The 20,500-nt window shown below is 40.1% G+C and overlaps 1 protein-coding gene across 1 annotated transcript in view; it reads right to left on the reverse strand.

Moving 5' to 3' along the window:
- Window positions 1-280: 280 nt before the first annotated feature.
- PAX3 (paired box 3) overlaps window positions 281-20,500 on the reverse strand; it is an 82,037-nt gene continuing 61,817 nt past the window's right edge. The window contains exons 6-8 of the mRNA XM_052803746.1: window positions 14,100-14,265; window positions 12,759-12,973; window positions 281-631 (exon numbers count right to left, since the gene is read on the reverse strand). Of these exons, the coding sequence (XP_052659706.1) occupies window positions 281-631; window positions 12,759-12,973; window positions 14,100-14,265 (732 nt within the window). The remainder of the gene's footprint in view (window positions 632-12,758; window positions 12,974-14,099; window positions 14,266-20,500) is intronic.

Genomic DNA, 20,500 nt, shown 5'->3' on the forward strand with positions numbered 1-20,500 from the left:
CAAAACTCTATGTATCTGGGATTATATACTGTAATGATTCTTGAGCTGACCTCATTAAGAACATGTGTTTCTAATAGTGGAATGCCAGTGGTTATTTCATTTTGGACAACCCTTATGTTTTACCTAATGGCAATCAGGTTTCATGTCTCAACAATTAATAACATCAAGATGTTGTTGACATCACTTAAGAAAATAATTATGCAGCAGAAATCTTGCTCGAACAATCAGCTATCTCACCAGTGCAGTCTGCTCAGCTTTGGAGGGAAGTAGTAGTCAGCCATTAGGATCTCTGCTCATAATTTTCTTTGTTACAGACAGAAAGTACAGACCATTGACAAACGGGTACTGTATTGCACTTCACAGTGCAAACATCCCAATACTCACTTTGTCCATACTGTCCATACTGGTAGCCTGTGACAGGGTCCATGCTGTAACCCGTGGTGCTGTAGGTCGGTGGGCAGTAGGACTGGGATGTAGGCAGGCTGTCTAAACTCTTCATATGATCTAGCCGCTGGCTGCAGCTGGCTGAGACAGTGGTGGTAGGCTCCAGGCCCCCAGTTAAAGGGGACAGGGCATAATCAGTTTGGGGCTGGTGAGGCACACCACCGTGGTTAGTCAGGAGTCCCATTACCTAAAATAAAAGGTAGAATAATAGAAAGAGTTAAAATATGTGAAGAACTGTATTGCTTATAGAGCCACAGGAGTTCTCAAGTCTATCATTTGATTTCCTAAAATAGGTAGACTGGGTATTCAAACTGTGCTTTGAGTATCTAATCCAAAGAGGAAGTGGAATTTGGTTGCATCATCCACCAAAAAAAAAGCTGATGGCTAACAACCAATAAAAAGTGATACCAAGGGCAAATAAGGAAAAATCATTTTAAAATCTTATGATTTTAGAGTACCTGATCCTCCTATGCCCCAGCTGGGATCTCTGCAGATGTTTATTCCTTGAGGACTCAAGAGAATGAGAAGCAAGTAATGGCTCTTTAGCCACACTGTCCTGCATGATCTACAAACACAGAAAAGCTGTGAAAAACCTCACACAATTTTCTTTTCCAAGATCAGCAGTCATTAAAATGAAATTAATTTGGAGCAGATCTCAGCAACACTACCAATGGAAGTAACAAAGAATCCCAGCACCCAGAACAATCTGAATACTTGGGGAAGGGGCAGAGTGGCCGTAACTCCTGCTGCTACACGCCCTGTGTGCTGGCCTGTGGAGAAATGAACGCGAAAGGGTAAAGTGCTGGTCATAACACCAGTTCTCAACTTCATCCTCTAAGTTAGAGGACACAACAGAAATAGTCAGGTGTTCCAGACCGGCTTCAAGTCAACTGTGACTCCCTTAATAAGCTGCTTGTACATGAACAGTTATGAAAACAGCAGTCAAGATTAGTTGAAAAGAGATTACTGGAAAATACATGCTTGTCCCTATAAAAGCCCAGCCCTCTAGGCCATAATTTCCAGTAGAAGAGCAAAAAAAATTTCAAAAGCGCCTGTACTTTCAAGCAGGAGTGAAGGAAGCTATAGTGATAAGTTCTTGTACAAAAATCACTCACACTATAAGTTGGTGTGCATTTCCTTTCCTGGCACATCCCTATAACACATTTTGAAAATAAGTACAACTGAGAGAATTGCTTACTTCTGCTGGAGTAAGTTGCACTTCAAAGCCTGAGAAATAGTCTGCAGCTTATAATGGATGGATGACGTACAGCTTCTGACAAAACAGCATATTCTGATACTTTACAGGTTGTTCTTCCTCCAAAAAGGCATTACAAATATCAGACATATGCTATTTGATAGTCATTTTGCTTTACTGCACTTCTTACCATAAACTGAAAAGAAATTATTAAAATTTGAGTCTATTTTGTAAAGAATAAATTAATGCTTATAAGAACATGTTTGGTTCCTAAAGTTCTGATGCTCCTTCTTGAATTGTATTTATTTTCCATCACAAAAGAAGAGGGATTATTATTGTAGGGAACTTGTGGTCCCAGCTCTGAGTTTGGTTTGTTTTTTAATAAATAAATGAAACAAGACCCAGGAATCATGATTTAAGTAGGAAAGAAGACCTATCCAGGTCTTACATGTCTGCTAAGGAAGAGCAAGAAGCACAAGCAGAGTACTTCAAAAAGAGACACCCAGATACCTGCATTGAGAACATAAAACATCTCTGTATCAGATGCACCCAAGACATCTCACCGAAAAAAAGATGCCGAGAGAAGTTCAGTTACTACTTAGAGCCCTAGAACGTTCACTTCTGTTTCACTAAGCAGAAAAACATGAGTTTGATAGTATTTACTGAAAGTTTCGCAAACTTAAGCATTCATGCAAAAAGAAGTTTCAAAACATAGCCGAATACTTCATTTAGATGCTGAAATCTTATAACTTTTAAGTTAAAAACACAAAAGAAGAATTTGGATTCAGGCTATAAGATATTTTCTATTTAATTCAAATAATCTTGTCAATGCACAAAACCTATTAAAAGAATTTGAGGTTAATAAAAAACAATTTAAAAAAATCACTGGAATCACCACGGGTTGAAAAATCTTGTTATTTGCACAGCAACCTGCACAGCATTTTGTCCCAAAAAACCCTAAAAGCTGAAATAACTGGGCTCTCAACTTTTTAATCTAAAAAATTGTTCCTGAAAACTATTAAAATTTCTACAGATTATTTCAGTAAGTTTTTCTATTCTAGGAATTACAAATATTTTTCTTGTACCTTTGGAAAATTATAAAATCTAGCATGCTTAATGATCTGACATTGCATCAGTAGGATATAATATTAGAACCCATGTTCATTTAGATTATATTAATACTTGTCGTTTAACATTAATAGAGTTAAAAGAAGAGAAAGATCCACAAAAACATAGCTTAACTTAAACATTTACATTGAAAATTACTACTTTGGAAAATATTTATGTTGGCACAAGTATCATGGTTTTGACTACAGTTTAAAACACACATGGTTTATCAGAAATCTGAAGTAAGCGCCCAGCCCTTTCCATTCCCACATACCACCTCTGCGATACCAATATTTACAGGGCTTTACCACGTTCTGTTCCAAGTTCAAGAGCAGGGAGAATGGGCTGGGCTCGTGTCGCTCTCGCAGCCCTGCTGGAGTCCCAGCGGCACCCTTCTCTGCGTGAGCCCTCTTGCATCACACGCTGACTCTACCAGGACTTCAAGGACCCACTGCTGAGTAGGCCAAATAGCTATTTTACCAACTACGTACTTTAACCAAACTTTTTTCTGTTTAATGTTTTCAATAGAATAGAGCCCAAGACAACATTATTTGGACTTCGACAGCAAAGACAGTGAGCTCAAAAATGTTGGGATTGGAAGTTATTTTAGAGTTAGAGATCAGCCTTGAAATTTAAACCTGGATCCAGACCTGGTCTCAAAAGGCACTCAAACTTCAGTAGCATCTATATTTGGATAGAGATTTATCTTCTCTGACAAACTAAAATTAGCATTTGATAAGATTTCCTTTAAAAAATTTAAATTAATTAAATAATACAAGTCTTCAGGCATCTTTTTATTAAGTGCATATGCACCTAATAGACACTTTGGAGCAGAACTGGCACAGCGCTCTGTCTCTGAGGTGGAGAAAACTGAAGTCTGAACAATAACCATCTTCACAGAAATATCTTCTTCAGAGGCCTTTGGAATCATCCTGCAGTTGATTAGTATCTAAATAATTAGATTTTTGGTCATGTCTGTTTTGAAAGCTCTAGGGGAAGTAACCTCAGGGCAGAAGTCTTTCGTACGGTATGTGCCATGACCTTATCACCCATACAAGGAGTTACAGGAAGGGCATGGCTGACTTTCACCTCATCAATTAGAAAGCCATTAATGGGCCACGTCTGCAAGATGCTCAGCACCCTCAGCTTAGTGGTGTACAAGAGATGCACCTAGATCTGGATTTTGCAACTCAGATCTGCTGGTATGAAACAGTATACTTCTAAATAAGTAAACAGATCTGATTGTTTTACAATAATTAAGGAAGAAAATAAATTTATTCAATCCATATACTCTCCAAATTACTGGAAAATATGTACTTCCCTCTCTGAATTACTTTGGGAGAGCCAAAATAGTAACTGTTGGCCTCGCTGATCTGGATGCCAAAGAAGTTGAAAGAAAAATCAAGGGCTGATCTAACACCTAGAACCAAATGCTGCTGTAACTATTCAATTTATTTTAGAAAAGAACTCCTACAAACACAAAAAAATCAGGCTGTAAGTTTTTTGGTTACGTATATTTTGTTTGCATTTTTTACAAAACACAAACAGCAATGGTGACACATAGTCTTTGAGCTTATACAACAAAAGACAGTACATATAATTGATAAAATAGTTCTATTCTATTAGAAAACAAAGGTGCAATTAGGAATAAGCAAAGAGAACAGAGTGAACTGCAACAACCAAACTCTACAGAAAGTTTACAGAGAGCACATCCCAAGTGATCCAAAATATTCATTAGGACAAATCCCTTGCTGGTGGGGTCAGCACAGCATCACTAGCTGACAATATGATCCAGAAAGAGAAATTGAATGATGAAAGCCTTAAAGACCATGTATGAAACATCTGGTCCATTATCAGCTATTAGAAAATACTTCTATTATCAACAAAATAAAGGCCATTAAACTGAGAAAAAGCTTATTCTATTTAAATGAAACATTATGCCTGTTAACATGGATGGTATTTTAGGATGTAGGACCTACCATAAGCACAATAAAATTCTCATATGTTTTAATTCATTTACGCATGCCTGCATTTAATATGCTTTGTGACCATGTCTGCAATTAATACGATTTATGAGAAAAGAACATGTGCAATATTTTTTGGGTACAGTGATACATTTTTTTCCCCTCCTGTGAATGAAAGATTTAATGAAACAGCTCAAGGAAAATTGTTGGTAGTTAACGTATTAAGTTGAACTGACAGAATCATGAGTAAACTTTAGTGGAGTTAATGATATCCTCTTATCTGACCCTGACACATTTGCAGCATGTAATTTACAGAAGCTCTGTCCAGGGAATCTTGACAAATGCTCCTAACGATGTCAGGGCAATGTTCCATTCTAATGTAAAACAGATGTGGGTCAGATACCCTCATTCATCACTAACACTGAAAATCTCAAACTCCTTCTGAGATGAATGGCGTTACCTGCTGTTAACTCTTTTCACTGTAGAAATATCTCTCAAAAACAAAATATTGCACAAGAAAGAACACAAAAAGGATGGTTATGATGCATTAGAATGAGAGATTTTAGAAGATTTATTAAAATCAATTAGCTACATGGATCTGTACCTACAGGATCCTTGAACCATGTTGCCGATTCATTTTATACATATGAATATGTCTGTCAAAAATATGAAGAAACCCAACAGAAAGCATTTTCATGCCAAATGGCAAGTGCTGGGATCCACATACTTAGTTAATGAAAATAGGAGCAAATACACTGACTTTGACCATCTGATGATCTAACCTTCTGCATACTCATATCAAATGAAACCTCATACTGATTTCACACCACTAGACACCAGTGGTAGCTATGCTGACATTAGAGAAGGTGCACTGGTGTACAGTTAGGGTAATTAAGAGGATAACTTGATCCATCCCGAATTATATTTTTATCTACAGGAGATTACTAATGTTCATAACATTATCACAGTCTGTTACGAAACTCATGTCTTTTTTCAGGTGCTAGATCATGGAGTCATGGGACTAGGTAACATTACCAAAATAATTCAAAGAGAAGCTAATTCTTTAGCTCCTGGTTGAATGGAAAAGCTTCAAAATTGTCAAGATGACTGAAAAAGTAAAACAAAGCCCAAAGATAGACGTATACTCACAATTTATATGAATCATGTACATATGAACATAAGTACATATATAAAATAAAACACCTTAAAACTTTTTCAATCAGTCTCAGAGATTGTAGGCTCATGAGTTTAAACGCTTGAATGTGGCAATATTACAACAGTTCATAACAAGCCTAAATTTGAGATTAGATTGCTCTCTGCCTGTGAACTCTTCTCCTCCCACCTCTACTCAACCCAAAACACAAAAGAAGGATTCTGACCATCACGAAAACCAGCCCAGCTGTCACTAGCTGGGCTCTCACACACCTTCGCTCCACAACTGGGATGCATGGGTTTGTTCTCTCTGAAAGAAAACAAACCAAAAATACACCTTTTTTTTTTTTTTTTTTTTAATTCAAGCACTAGATTTTTTTTGCTTGCAGATGGCCAGGGGATGGGATCTGCAAAGCTTTCACAGGAGGACTCTCACCAAACTCAACGTTTGGCCCTACAACAACACCTATTGCATGATGTACACCTACATGGCTGGATTTACCAACAGAAATTGCTATAAAATCCTAGCCATTTAGGTAAAAGCAGTAAGGTATCCATAAATGTGGGGGAAAAAAAGATGCTGGACAAGCATAACTGGAGAAATCCAACCAGTAAGGAAGGGTTTATTCATGAGGCTCCAATTAATGGATATGCCAGGGCCTCTAACATTAGGCTAATCAGCACTGGGGACAAATAAAAGTGTATTTTGCTGTTTTGACCAGGGGAAGCCTCTTTGTATTCTGACTCAGCGCTTAGTCTTTCTTTTATAAGGAAATTATGACTATTACTGACATCCTGCCAAAACAAAGGTAAAAATAAAACAGTTCTCTCTAGCGAGGTAGGAAATTTTGAAGGAAATTGAGCCTGATACATTTAAAAGATGGATACATTGCTTTCTAAGGATTGCTAAGGATGAAATTCTACTCTTTCTCATCCCACTGCAATATATGCTTTTCACTGAATCAAGTTGTGGTATTTTTAGTACCTTTTTTTTTTTTTAATCTAAATATAGAGCATAATTAAAGACTCAAGTGAGACATCTGTGATTACTCATGACAAAGCCCTCATTCGTGTACCACTCCTTAATTGAATAAATATGCAAGTATTCAGATTCCTGTTGATATTTCTATTTTGAAAATTCCTTGAAGAATCAGAAGTTCGCCAATGCATGCCAGTCTTATACTCTATGAAGGAGACTCATACTTTCACTTAACAAGTGGTTTAAATTGAACTTCTACATGTAGCAAAAGCAAAAAATTATTTTAAGGGCTGCAGTGATGCTGAATACTCAGCCTGTGTATATTCTAAATGGTACAAATTATTATGGAGGAAGATAAGTCAGTTTTGTGAGCCATATCATTAAAAAATGGTTAAGAAAACCAAGAGACTGATATGTTTTTTATATAGTGTCATTTTACTCTTACATTTCTGTATTTAATATATCTATATTTTTTATGGTATTTCTAAACATTTATTCTCATGAAGTTACAGTACAAGTGGCTTAAGTTTCCAGAAAGGTCCAGAGCTTTTTTTATCTCCATGTAAGTTTTCTGAGCTGTAAGAGGAGACCTGTTTTTTGAAGGCTGAAGCCCCATCCACCTGCCCCAACCTTTCTGGCATGGTGGGGATGGAGGTGGAAATAGGCCCTGAGAGAGAAGTTAAGGAGGACATTCAAAATGTAAGGTCACCTGTTTATTGTTGGTTTTATATTAATATATTTTATTATATATGTTATATTATCTATAAATGTATTTTTATAATATTACAATATTTACAGAACAAATAATAAATGTTATTATTCTTGCACCATAACAGTTATGAAACTATTGGATCTCATCTATTTTTACCCACTCCAGAAACAAAAATAATCAATCCCATTGGCTGAACTTTTTTTTTTAATTTAAAAAAGAAAACCAAAACAAAAACTCGTGTTCATGAAAATGATATCATGTGAATTAACTTTCTTCCTCACAGAGAAATCCCTGACCTCTGTCTCATGTTCTTGGGTCATTAAGCAAAAAGCTCTCAAAGCCAAGTTCATTGTGACAAAGATCATGAGATCATTGGTGTGGGACTTGGATCCAAATGAAATGTTTCTGTGGGCAACCAGCTGGACAGTAATTCAACAGAAGGTGTAGGAAAAAGTATAATAAATTAATAGTTGCTTTTGCATCCCCCTCTTGCCCCTCTTAATGAGGGAATGCAAGTTTTTAGCCACTGGTTCCTGCGTTTCCCTTAAAACCAGAGTTAACAAGACAATATGAACATATCTAACTGATTCGACAGCTGCCATCAGATCCATCCTTCAGGTTAATGAAAACCAAGTGCTCTCAAAGACTTAAGAGAAGCCAATTACCTAAGATCTATCTCACCAAAAAGAGTTACAGGATAATTCTTAAACTCAGGCAGTGAAATGTTTTGACAGTAGAAGAAAGAAACCTTGAAACAGCTTGCATCTTTACTACTGTTCACAGCAAAGTTTGGAATTTTCATATCAAGATTATTCCTGAGCTCCAGGTAATGGCATGAGAACTGCAAACTTTGTTAAAGACTGTTACGATCTTCTACACAACCCATTCAACATTTAATCCGCTTCCTGTTTTGAAACTGCAGCCTTTAAAGCTACCGGTTTGACTCAGTTATGGTGGAAGATGGCAAGGAAAAGGAAAAAGTAATTCTGCAAAGTTTTTTAGAGGGCAGGGAGGGAAAAAAATTACATCCAGCAGGAGACAGGTTATGCATGTTTGTTCTTTTTCCAGTAAAAACTTAACACTGCAGTACTATTTGAGCCTGGGTATCCTACAGATTAAATACAGAAAGCAAGTGGCCTCCTGGGCAGCAATGCGAGCAGAGTATTGCCACTCCATCTGAATCCACGAGCAGTCCAAAGCAGCACGCTTCAAAACCAGCAAACTGCCTGAACTGCCTAGGGTAGGGCAAAGTCTGCTGCTTTGACACTAATAAAAAGCACATGACAAGGTCAGGGGATGCCCACGTACACCAGAAAAACCTTTTTCCTTTTCTTAAATGAAGCAGTTCAAAATATTGGTATCCTGTCTTAAACCCGATCTGCTCTCTAGTAAGACTGTACACCTGCAGTTGCAAGACAAATGTTTTTGCAGTTGCTCTTCTGCTTTCCATGGAAGAACTGGCGATGACTGTTAATGCCAGGATCAGAAAATGACATGCCAATTCAGAGGCACGCTTAAGTCCTGTACACACATATTAACACATAGATATGCTACTCCCTAATAATTTTGAGTTAACAAACGTTTGTTAAAAGAAAATGCACTGAGCAACGGAAACCTAATTTGAAAAGGAAATACAATATTCCCATAAACGAATGCATGAAAGCCAAGAAGCTGCATAATAGGCATAGAAAACATTAAAATATGCAATTTACATATATTACACACTAATAATCTCCATTCTGACGTTATATTTAAAGAGCTCTGGCTGAGATAGCATGCTTGCAGTTTGGTTGCTTTTTCATGAAATACAAACAAGGAGACTCCTGGCTACCAGTTCCCTCAGATATTAATATTCCTGCACAAGTCAAGCCTTTGCACATCTGTAAGACAGAGATTCTCTCACCACAGCCACGTAGTAACGAGTAAACCAGATGAACAAGGAGAATAATCAGTCATGTAGAGGAGATCTGCAGATCTTGTCTTGATGTTAAAACTTTCTGAATATTAACAATGTGGGACTGTTTCTATTCTCTTATTCATTTAAACAAGAGCTACAACATTTTCTTTTCCAGCCTGCAAGACAGGTACATTGTGGAGCATTCTGCTTCCTAAAAATGACCAAGACATACAGTCCTCTCTAACTTCCAAATTCAAGGCTAACACAATAAAAATAAAATTACAGCACCCTAACCATCTCCACTTGTCCTTTGCCTTCACCCAGTGCTTGCCTTAAACAACATATTTGTCCATCATGCTCAAGAACAAAGTTAGAAAGGAAACACCCTGCATGGAAAATAAAGCTTCCCTGGGGGTCTGCATGTCAGACCCTCATTTGGAATAAGCTGAAGTCAAAGGGGAAAAGGAGGTTTAAGTCTGGTAAGAATATGATCCCGTGAATCTTAATATTAGATTTTGTTCTGCATGTTCTGAGGGGTTTTTTTTAAATCACAAAAGATTATTCGGGCTTCACACAAGTCTCCCTCCTCCCGCTAAAGTCACCATAAATTCGGCTTTACACACAGTATGTCCAGAGCATTTGCCTGCGAAAGAGAGAGCAATGGGTGGAAACATTATGCTAATTGCTCACATACCCAGATTTATTGTGGTCAAAAATCCACCAGCTAGTAAAAAGACCCTCTTCTCATCTAAATTCCTTGCACATAGGCAGGGCACTGCAACATGCCCACTCAGCAGGAAAACTGTTTGTCTTTCTTCATGAAATCCCCAACACAGAACTGGCTTCCGACTTGCCGGCCACTGGTACCTCAGCTGCTCGGTCAGCACCTGGGCACCTGCGGGAAGAGGCTTCGCAGGGAAGTGTGACAAGGGGATGCACTGCTACACAACCCACAACTAAGGGGCATTTCACACACAGTAACATGGCATGTACATGAACGATGTCTGAGAATCTTTTGGGTGTAAAGCACAATGCTATTTTGCTAGAATTCCACAGTTTGTTGCACATAATTTACATATTTGAGGTGGTACCACTCAAACACAAAGCCTAGGTATGTCATTTTATACATACATGCATTTTATACATGTCTCTAAGTCATTGTTTAAGCCCCAAAACTGTTTTAGAGGAGCTGTTGGTAACACTGCATGAATTTCGGGCCGGGCTTTTTGTTTGTTTGTTTGTTTTTTTGTTTGTTTGATGGAGAGATCTTTATCAGTCAGCGTAGGTAATCATTCAGTTGCCAAGAAGCTGTTCAAAATCTAAATGGATATAAGTAATCTCCTGTATGCGTTCAGTGATGAACCCATGACGTCAGCTTTTGAGTGATCGGCCTCCTCCTTAACCTGTCAGTAGAGGTGCAGGACATGGCCAGGACCTCTAAGCGCTGGGGTAGAAAAAAGGTTTCAAAAGTCTAAGGAAAAAAACCCAAAATAACAGAAGTTTCAGAGTGTAAAGACAGGGCTGGGTGTAAAGAAGCACAGTAACTGATTAAAGTTGTCTAATCTGCTCCAAGATCTCCTTTTGATTATATCAAACCTCAGATCAGAAAGACTGGGGCGAGGAAACCTGGCCTTACTTTTTTGTCCCACTTTACCCAGACATCACAAGATTTCTTTACTGTTGCGCTCCACTTTGGTGTCACAGATAATAAAAGCGTTGTGAAAGGAAAAAAAAAAAAGATCACATTTTCCATAGCCAGAACCAACATACATTTTCACTGACACTAACAACTACTTTTGATGGATTAACACTGAATCCCAGAAGATATTTATGTCAAAAATGTGGAAGCCTTGCACACTATGAAACTGGCCATTAAAAAAAAAAAAAAAAAAAGGAAAAATGCAGCAACTAATATAATGTCATAGCTTTTGTTGGAGATTGTATTTAGAAATGAGAATTCTTTAGAACAAAATCCATTCAAGTCTTGTTGGAAGTACTTCCGTTTGTTTTTCTGTTGGTATTTTTTTCCCGAGATTCCAAGCCACAAAGTTTTGTACCCCACTCTATGCTATAGGAATCTGTGAAACTTAATTACATTTACTGTTACAAAAAAGGGTTTATGAACTTTTGCCTTTGGGCAAAAATGTTTATTTCATTGCCTTTGTTATTCATTCTTTTCAACTCCAGTGCCTTTGAACTTTTCAGCTGCACAGAGTTATCACCGTTGCACAGGAACCAGGAACTGTACTCCCGAGATGCAAACCACAAGTTGAAGAAAACGAAGGAGGCAAAGATATACGAGTCGTTATTTTGGCCACCCTTTGTGCCATTAAAATCTCATTTTCTGCCTATTAGAATGCCCTCTCCCTGCTTAGGCAGTGGTGATAGTCAGTGATTAGTGTGTAATTGAGTATAATTGTCTTTTCACTTCTCATTTGTGTCATTCTGAGCTTCTCTCTGTTTTTCTAACCACTGAGAGGAAAAAAGGGTAGAAAGCAGATAAAGCTGTTAAAACTCTCACTTTCAGCCCTGAAGAGATTCCTGATTGTAATTATAGATTGCATCCTCTTTGTGACTTCTCAGAATTTAGTGGACATCTCTTTCCAAGCACCTGGGCAAAGCTTTCGCTAATAAAATAAACTACCATCTATTCAAGCTTTAACTAATAATGTCAGCTTCAGACAGATACTGTGTGTAGGAAAATTTAACCAACCTTTTGACACTCAATTATCAAGGCAATTTATTAACGTGATTTCCTAAAAAGAGCTCACACAAATTAGAAAAACAATTATGGTATTCATGCATTTATATATTGCCAAAGAGCAGTAATACTCCTAATTATGTATTTATAACTCGATTATAGCTCATCTCAATGCACACTGTTCAGCCCTTGGAACTCTCCTCGTACAACTTGCCTGTAATTTTCCTGTACCATTCTGTAAAACCTTGGTGAGGTTATCTTAAGGAGATATTTTATTCACAGAACTACACTATCTACTTTCTGTACCTAGCAATGGTTCTTCAGGAGAATAGCAGTACATTACAAATGCTTGACAACTGAATGTAAACACGAAGCCTGCATGATTACATTATAAATCACTTGAAATTAAATATAAGCTCTGACTCTTGATTCAGCCAGTAGGAGGAAAAAATAAAAAAAGAAGGAAACTAGCAAACTAAAATCATGTGGCTTGTATAAAGAATACATTATGGTTTAAATTTGGCAATTCATTATACTGTGGCCTGAGGGAATAGACTCTTTGGTTCTGGTATACAGCAAATCCTCTGTCTGAAAACACAGGACTGACCTGAGGTGAAAGGCCATTGCCAATGGCAGGGTTCATGGGATTTGAGGGCCCGGATGGAGGCACAAAGCTGTCTGTATAGCTGGAAAATCCATGCCTGGTGCTGGGTAGGCAATAGGCAGAGCTGCTCTCTGGATTTGAAGGGAGGCTGCTTTGGTGTACAGTGCTTGGAGGGAGAGGCTGAGGTCTATGGACGGTACTGCTTGGATCAGACACGGCTAGAAGCAAAAGAAACATGTTGATATGTTTTCCTCCTTTTTTCTGGCATAAGTTCATTATGTAAAGATCACCTTGGCAGAATTGCATCAGGACCTGCATCTAAGTACTAATTAAGTAGAAAGGTAAGTCTTTAATATTGCTAGATATTTAACTGGCCAATAAGATTACAAAAAAATTCTTAAATAGACTGTAAAAATCATAACAGACACATGCAGTTTTCAGACAATTTTTAGTGGGCACATATTGTTCAGAATTGATACAGCAATATTTTTTATATATATGCACATATGTAAAGGGAAAGCTTTATTTGCTTAGAAGACTGGTAACAGGCTTTCCCCTCCTGGTCACAGCACAGAGATTCTGCCGTGGTTTGTAGTGAACCTAGCAATGGATGGGAGAAGCCCTGGACTTTGAAAAATTTCCTTAATTAGAACATTCACCAACAGTTAGAATCCAAATCTCAAGGAGGGAGCAGGAAGAGGGCAGTAACTTGTTTTATAAAATTTCACCTATAGGGTTTTTCTTTAACAGTAAAATCTAACATAGCCTACATTTAAGGCTCTGTTCCCTCCCCACCCACCCCCAATTCATCAAAGTTCATAGAATTTCTGATAACATTAAGACAAATTTTTACAATACTGAGACTTGCTACTATCTAATGTGAAATAGGATGGTCTGAATAGCTGTTTTTTCCGCCATCAGATCAATATTCAGTGTATTTACAGAAGTTTCCAGTGCACCATCATCAAAAGCAACAAAGACGACAGAACACCACTGCTGCCTCCTTCCCTGCCACGCCCGGGCACTCTCAGCAAAGGAGGCCAATGCAATAGAAGGGTAGGGAAGCATGTGCATCGCTTTACCAACGCTGCACCTCTGCCATGCAGGAGGCTATTATTTCTCTAGCTAGCACCGTTCACATGTAACCAGCCCTTTCTTGCAGCAAAACAAACCCTAGTTTTACATGTTTAAAATGAGCAGGCTTGCAAGGTCCTCACTGACGCAGACCCTAAATTAGCCAACACCTCTTTTTCTACATTAGAGAAGAAAATATTTCTACAACAGATCAACACAGGAAATGCTCCAATAACACTATTTTAACCAAGTACCTGTTGGCTACTGTACCTTGCGGTATGGAGGTGGGTTGATAAGAGGGCTCAGAGAGCTGGTACGTTGGCAAAGTTGGCATGGCACTGGGTGGAAATCCTCCTGGGATCAGATGGTTGAAAGCCATCAGTTGATTGGCTCCTGCCTGTTTCCTCCATCTAGCACGACGGTTACTAAACCAGACCTACAAATGTTTTAATTAGGAACATTTTATTTTTGTACATTTAATATGGGTGCATCAGAAATAATAGCATTGTATTTCAAATGCATTCAGTGTCTGAGATGAGAGATACAGAAGATGCGCACTGGGGTCAGAGCTCCTAGACGAGAAAGGAGCCCTTGGCACAGATTTCCATGGTTCAACAGACAGGACACAGGGATCCTGAACCCTAGTTTCCTCTCAAATACAGCCTCTCCTGAGAAACAAGCTGACTAACGCTGTCAAGCTTTAGTGCTTTTAATCACTATCCTTATTGTGCCAGATTTAAAGAGAAAGGGAAAACATCTCTCCATTTGATCTAAGTGCCAGCCAAAGCTATTTGGTCTGGATGGTGTTGTCTTTACATTTAATTTGGTGACAAGTTAGTGGCATCACTTAATGCACTGTTGGAAGGTGCTTGTATTTATATATTGGGATACTATATTGCCCTAATGATCAACAGAACTTTAAGCTTTTAATTTGAAAAGTACAAGCCCCATGTACAAAGCACACAAATCCCTCCCAGTAAGTTTTCCTGTACTCACATATGTACAAAACATCTCATAATAAACTTGACATTAACAGTAGATCAGAATTTCAGTACTAGATTAACATTTCAGAAACACTTTGAAATCTGTTTCCAGGACAGGGTACTAAACAGATGGGGTTTGGATTAGTGGGACATTTTAGTTATAAATCTGCTTTCCTTCACGTCATTCTCAGTTCATGTGTTAAGTTTTCTAAGTCTTGGATGGCTCTTATTACCTCCAAGAAATGACAAGGCAAGACTTCATAAATGCAGACATAATAAGAGTTGCAAAACACATAGGTTAGTATTGATATTATAGCAATTACACATGCCGCAAATGGGAAGGGCAACCAGCCACAGCAGGGATGCCTGGACCAGCATGCCTCCACACTGCCCTGCTGCAGGTAAACCAACTTCTAGATTAGAGTGCTCAGGTCCATGAGGTGGACCACCGCAGAAAACAAAGGTTGTTTGAGATAAGGGAGGCTACATGCATTTGTAAACAAGCAGACAATTACTCATAACTGTACACCCTGCAGCAGCTGCAATGATCATCGGTGGATACTATCAATCAGGTACGACCTTAACTGAGTGTTAGCATCTCACAAGGTACATCTGCACAGCCTGTAAGGCAGCCTGGCCTGAAAGCCACCGAGGCATGTTAGCTGATGAGCCCCATGTAGACGTATTTGTAAAAGTAAGTTGGGTCTCAGATCTGTCACCCTTCCTGCAAGCAGCCCATGCTGGCTTATGAATCAGCCATCATAGACTGGATTTCTAGGAGTAACATCATTTACAAACCATGAGCGGCCCTTACGTAAGAGTGTAACAACATTTTGGACTACGCGGTGGGCTTCTCCTCTGCTTGCTATTTCATAGCACAAGTGGTGGGACTTACTGGGCCATCTGGTTTCTGACGTAGGCCATCTGTCACCATGTAGTTTGATCTGGCTTGATCCTCTTTTCAGAATGAGATACTTAGTTCACACAGCTGCTGCCTCCTTTGGCCACAATGTCTACTCCTCAATTACACACTCCCACTCAGGTTTAAGATTTAGGACAGAGGGATAGATGGAGCCTCTGCTCTACCTCAGGAATCCCTCTCTTGGTTTTTTTCTGTACATACTAAATGTCCCTCTGCCTCCACATGAACCATTTCTGAGAGCAGCTAGGAGGGACAAGGCACTGGGGCTGGAGATGTGAGGTCTGTGATGAGGAATAGTTGAGGATGGGTCTAGATTCAGCAACATTTTTTTACTTTCTCATCCTATAGAATTCTATATCCTTTTCCACCTCTCCTTACCCTTTGCCTCCCTCACTGATATTTAAGCCTACATTTCTTACTTATTCCTCGCAGACTCCTTCCACCTGCTTATGTCTCCCAAAGCCCGCCAGTCTCACACTCCTGCAGCAGTATCTTTTGAAGTGACCACAGAGAAAGAAAAATGGGCAAGACACTGAAGAGGGAGGAAGAGGCTTTGCTAAAGAGCCAAAGAGCACTTAGGAAGGATAGTGGAGGTCAGAGAGGGAGCAGGGAACAGCAAACACACATTGTAATTAGCCTACCCAGGTCATTAACTCTGGCTTTCTCCATGATACTCTCCCTTCTTCAGGTCAATAAGGTTATCTGATGATCTTCAAACACTTTAGGAACACTAACTGAACTACACTACATGAGTGGATTTCACTGAGGAAAATCAGGTAACAAGAGTTTGTTTCCTCTACAGATAAGCATTTGCCTTCAAGCCCTAGTTCTTTATTAAAATGAGTCAGATCCCAGACTTTAATTCAGTAGCAAGTGATTTGCAATGATGCCAAATTTTATGCTTTTATTTACAGATAGATTTTGGCTCATTTTATAGATTTGCATTTTTTCCAGAACTGCAGATATGTATTAAACATCCCTGAAAGGGACACACTCAACAGTATCAAAAACTCTACAGCAGCCCCACGATGAACATACTTGCGCAGAGCTCTATTGCCACCTGGAGCCCCATTAAATTAAGTGGGACTCTGCAGGGGTGCAGGAACCTGCCTGGGCTGTGCAGAAACACTGTGTATTACCACCTCGGTTCCATTGGGACATGCTAAATGGGTGCTACTTGACTGGCACCCATGTCACATGCTGCTGGCACAGCCACGGCTCCAGGCTCATCGGCTCTGGCCACTGCCACTCCAGTGCCTTGCCGCCCCATCAGCTGCAGCACCCACATTCTGCCACTTGCCCTGGCTTCTTACTTTCCCTGGGCAGCAGGAAGGCAGATGGCACCTGACTAGCACCAGAGTTAGTCCAAAACTAATTCACCAAAACCCCTTGAACAAATTCAAAACTGCAGAGCAAGTCTTATTGCCACTAATACCGCACCACGCACTCATCACTACAGAACAGTAGAGACACATACAAAAAAAACCAAAAAACCCCCACAACTTTACAGTAAGCACTGGGGGTCCGATCCACACACGTACTTCTTTCCCTTTGATTTTAATGCGCTTCGGACCAGCCTTGGTAAAAATACTAGAAATAATTTAGCTTTAAAATGACCATAAGTGTGGCCCCGACTCTTATCATCACAGGTTTTTACAAATGAACACACTGAAGCTCTGAATCTGTAATTCTGGATGTTTTAACACAATAGTTTTTACTATTGTTACTATTCACTGTCACTATGTCATGGCTTCACCCTTTTCACATGGCCTGAGATTTGGTTTGCAACTGTGTTTAACTCCCATTTTATACCAGGTAACTGCAGATTTCAGATGTAGTTTTGTGACAGAACACAACGAAGAAGTAATGTAACAATAAGACATCAGAAAAAAAATACAAATAAAATTAAATGGGAGAGTTTAAAAGTTGAAAATCAGTTTTGGAAAGTCAAGAAAAAAAATCACTTAAAACTAAATAACTCAAACCTAAATATTTTATTTACATTTTATGTAATGTTTATTAAAATTAGCCAGATCCCAAACTTTATTCAGTAGGAGTTATATGCTTTCTATGTTAACTGAAATGATTTATTTTATTATTATTTTTTAATCATAGTATTTCAATTAGACTATATTCCACTGCCTTGACTTATTCTCAAGAGTTCAGGAAATTTTTTTTTTTTTAAATCAGCACATATCATGAAGAATCCATGTGCACTATTACCACTAATTAAAGAAATCTTGAAAAATTTTGCCAATATCAAGCCAAGACTTAAAAATAAATCCAGTCACCACAAGCCAATGTGTCTGCTTCGAAACATATTGTAAACACCTGGGGAAATATTTTCTTTTGTTTGTACATTTCCAACATGATTTAAACACAACATCCTCTTATGTTCAGCAAATTTCAGCTTCCACCAGCGTGACAAAATCCTCATCTTATGAGTGGCCTTTTCAAATGTAGCAGGTCCCCATAGGATGCTTCTGCTCTCCCCCACCCTTCCTTCTGAGAGGGAAGCGACCATCACCTGGGTGCAGAGATGCTCAGAGTATAACGCAGCCCCTGGTAAAGATCACCAGTGTCATACTGTAAGAAAGTGCCACCCTGCAGCGAGCATAACAGAAAACCAACTCTAAACTATCTATCTACTTAATCTGACAAGCAAATGTATTTTGTGTGTTGCCTTCACCAGCAACAGCATAGATCTCGGTGGAAGGCAGGCCAACCCGAGATAGTACTTCAAATCACCGCTACACACTGAATTCCCCCATGGAAGCAAAAGCAGTGGATAAGAAGGCTACTGCATTTTGGAGACTCAAAACATAGCATTCTTACACAAATAGTACTGTGTCTGAAGGAATATGATCTACTTGTGTGGGTGTAACATGCAGGAGCTCTAAATTAGGTCAGCATAATGCTTGGTGCTGTGCAAATGCAGACACGGACAGAGGAAGCATCGCTTGTCTGAGGGACCCAAGCATCGAAAAGCAATCATAGAATCATAGAATCATTTCGGTTGGAAACAACCTTCAAGATCATCGAGTCCAACCATTAACCATGCCCCCTAAACCATGCCCTGGAGTACCCTGTCCACTCGCTTTTTGAATACCTCCAGGGATCGTGACTCAACCACTTCCCTGGGCAGCCTATTCCAATGTTTGACAACTCTCTCAGTAAAGAAATATTTCCTAATATCTAACCTAAATCTCCCTTGCCACAACTTGAGGCCATTTCCTCTTGTCCTATCTCCAGCCACCTGACAGAAGAGACCAGCACCCACCTCACTACAACCCCCTTTCAGGTAGTTGTAGGGAGCGATAAGGTCTCCCCTCAGCCTCCTCTTTTCTAGACTGAACAGCCCCAGCTCCCTCAGCTGCTCCTCATAAGACTTGTGCTCCAGGCCCCTCACCAACTTGGTTGCTCTCCTCTGGACACGCTCCAGCACCTCCATGTCTTTCCTGTAGTGAGGGGCCCAAAACCAAACACAGTACTCGAGGTGCGGCCTCACCAGTGCCGAGTACAGGGGAACAACCACCTCCCTGCTCCTGCTGGCCACACTGTTCCTGATACAGGCCAGGATGCGATTGGCCTTCTTGGCCACCTGGGCACACTGCTGGCTCACATTCAGCCGGCTGCCAACCAGCACCCCCAGGTCTTTCTCTGCCGGGCAGCTTTCCAGCCACTCTTCCCCAAGCCTGTAGCGCTGCATGGGGTTGTTGTGACCCAAGTGCAGGACCCGGCACTTGGCCTTGTTGAACTTCATACGATTGGCCTCGGCCCATCGATCCAGCCTGTCCAGATCTCTCTGTAGAGCCATCCTACCCTCGAGCAGATCAACCCTGCCTCCCAACTTGGTGTCGTCTGCAAACTTGCTGAGGGTGCACTCAATCCCCTCATCCAAATCATCAATAAAGATATTAAACAGAACAGGGCCCAACACCGAGCCCTGGGGAACACCACTTGTGACCTGCCACCAACTGGATTTCACCCCATTCACCACAACCCTCTGGGCTCGGCCATCCAGCCAGTTTTTCACCCAGTGAATAGTGCACTTATCCAGGCCACGAGACACCAGCTTCTCAAGGAGTATGCCATGAGAGACAGTGTCAAAGGCCTTGCTGAAGTCTAGGAAAATAACATCAACAGCCTTTCCCTCATCCACTAGGCAGGTCACCTGGTCATAGAAGGAGATCAGGTTGGTCAAGCAGGACCTGCCTTTCGTAAACCCATGCTGACCGGGCCTGATCCCCTGCTTGTCCTGGACTTGCCATGTGAGTGCTTTCAAGACAAACCGTTCCATAATCTTCCCCGGTACCGAGGTCAGGCTGACAGGCCCGTAGTTCCCCGGATCCTCCCTCCAACCCTTCTTATAAATGGGAGTCACATTGGCAAGCCTCCAGTCCTCTGGGACCTCCCCTGTTGACCAGGAACGCTGATAGATGATGGAGAGCGGCTTGGCAAGGACCTCTGCCAGTTCCCTCAGTACTCTTGGATGGATCCCATCAGGTCCCATAGATTTGTGAGTGTCCAGATGGCATAGCAGGTCCCTAACTAATTCCTCCTGGATTAAGGGGGGTATGTTATGCTCTTCATCCTTACCTTCCAGCTCATGGGGTGGAGTACCCTGAGGATGACTGGACTCACTATTAAAGACTGAGGCAAAGAAGGCATTAAGTACCTCAGCTTTTTAATGTCTGCACCACAAGACAAGTCACATTTATTTTAGTGAGGGTCTGGCTCCCCAGTTTCTATGTCACTTTCTAAGA

This window comes from Harpia harpyja, chromosome 12 (assembly GCF_026419915.1).
Source record: "Harpia harpyja isolate bHarHar1 chromosome 12, bHarHar1 primary haplotype, whole genome shotgun sequence".
In the NCBI taxonomy this organism is placed as follows: Eukaryota; Metazoa; Chordata; class Aves; order Accipitriformes; family Accipitridae; genus Harpia; species Harpia harpyja.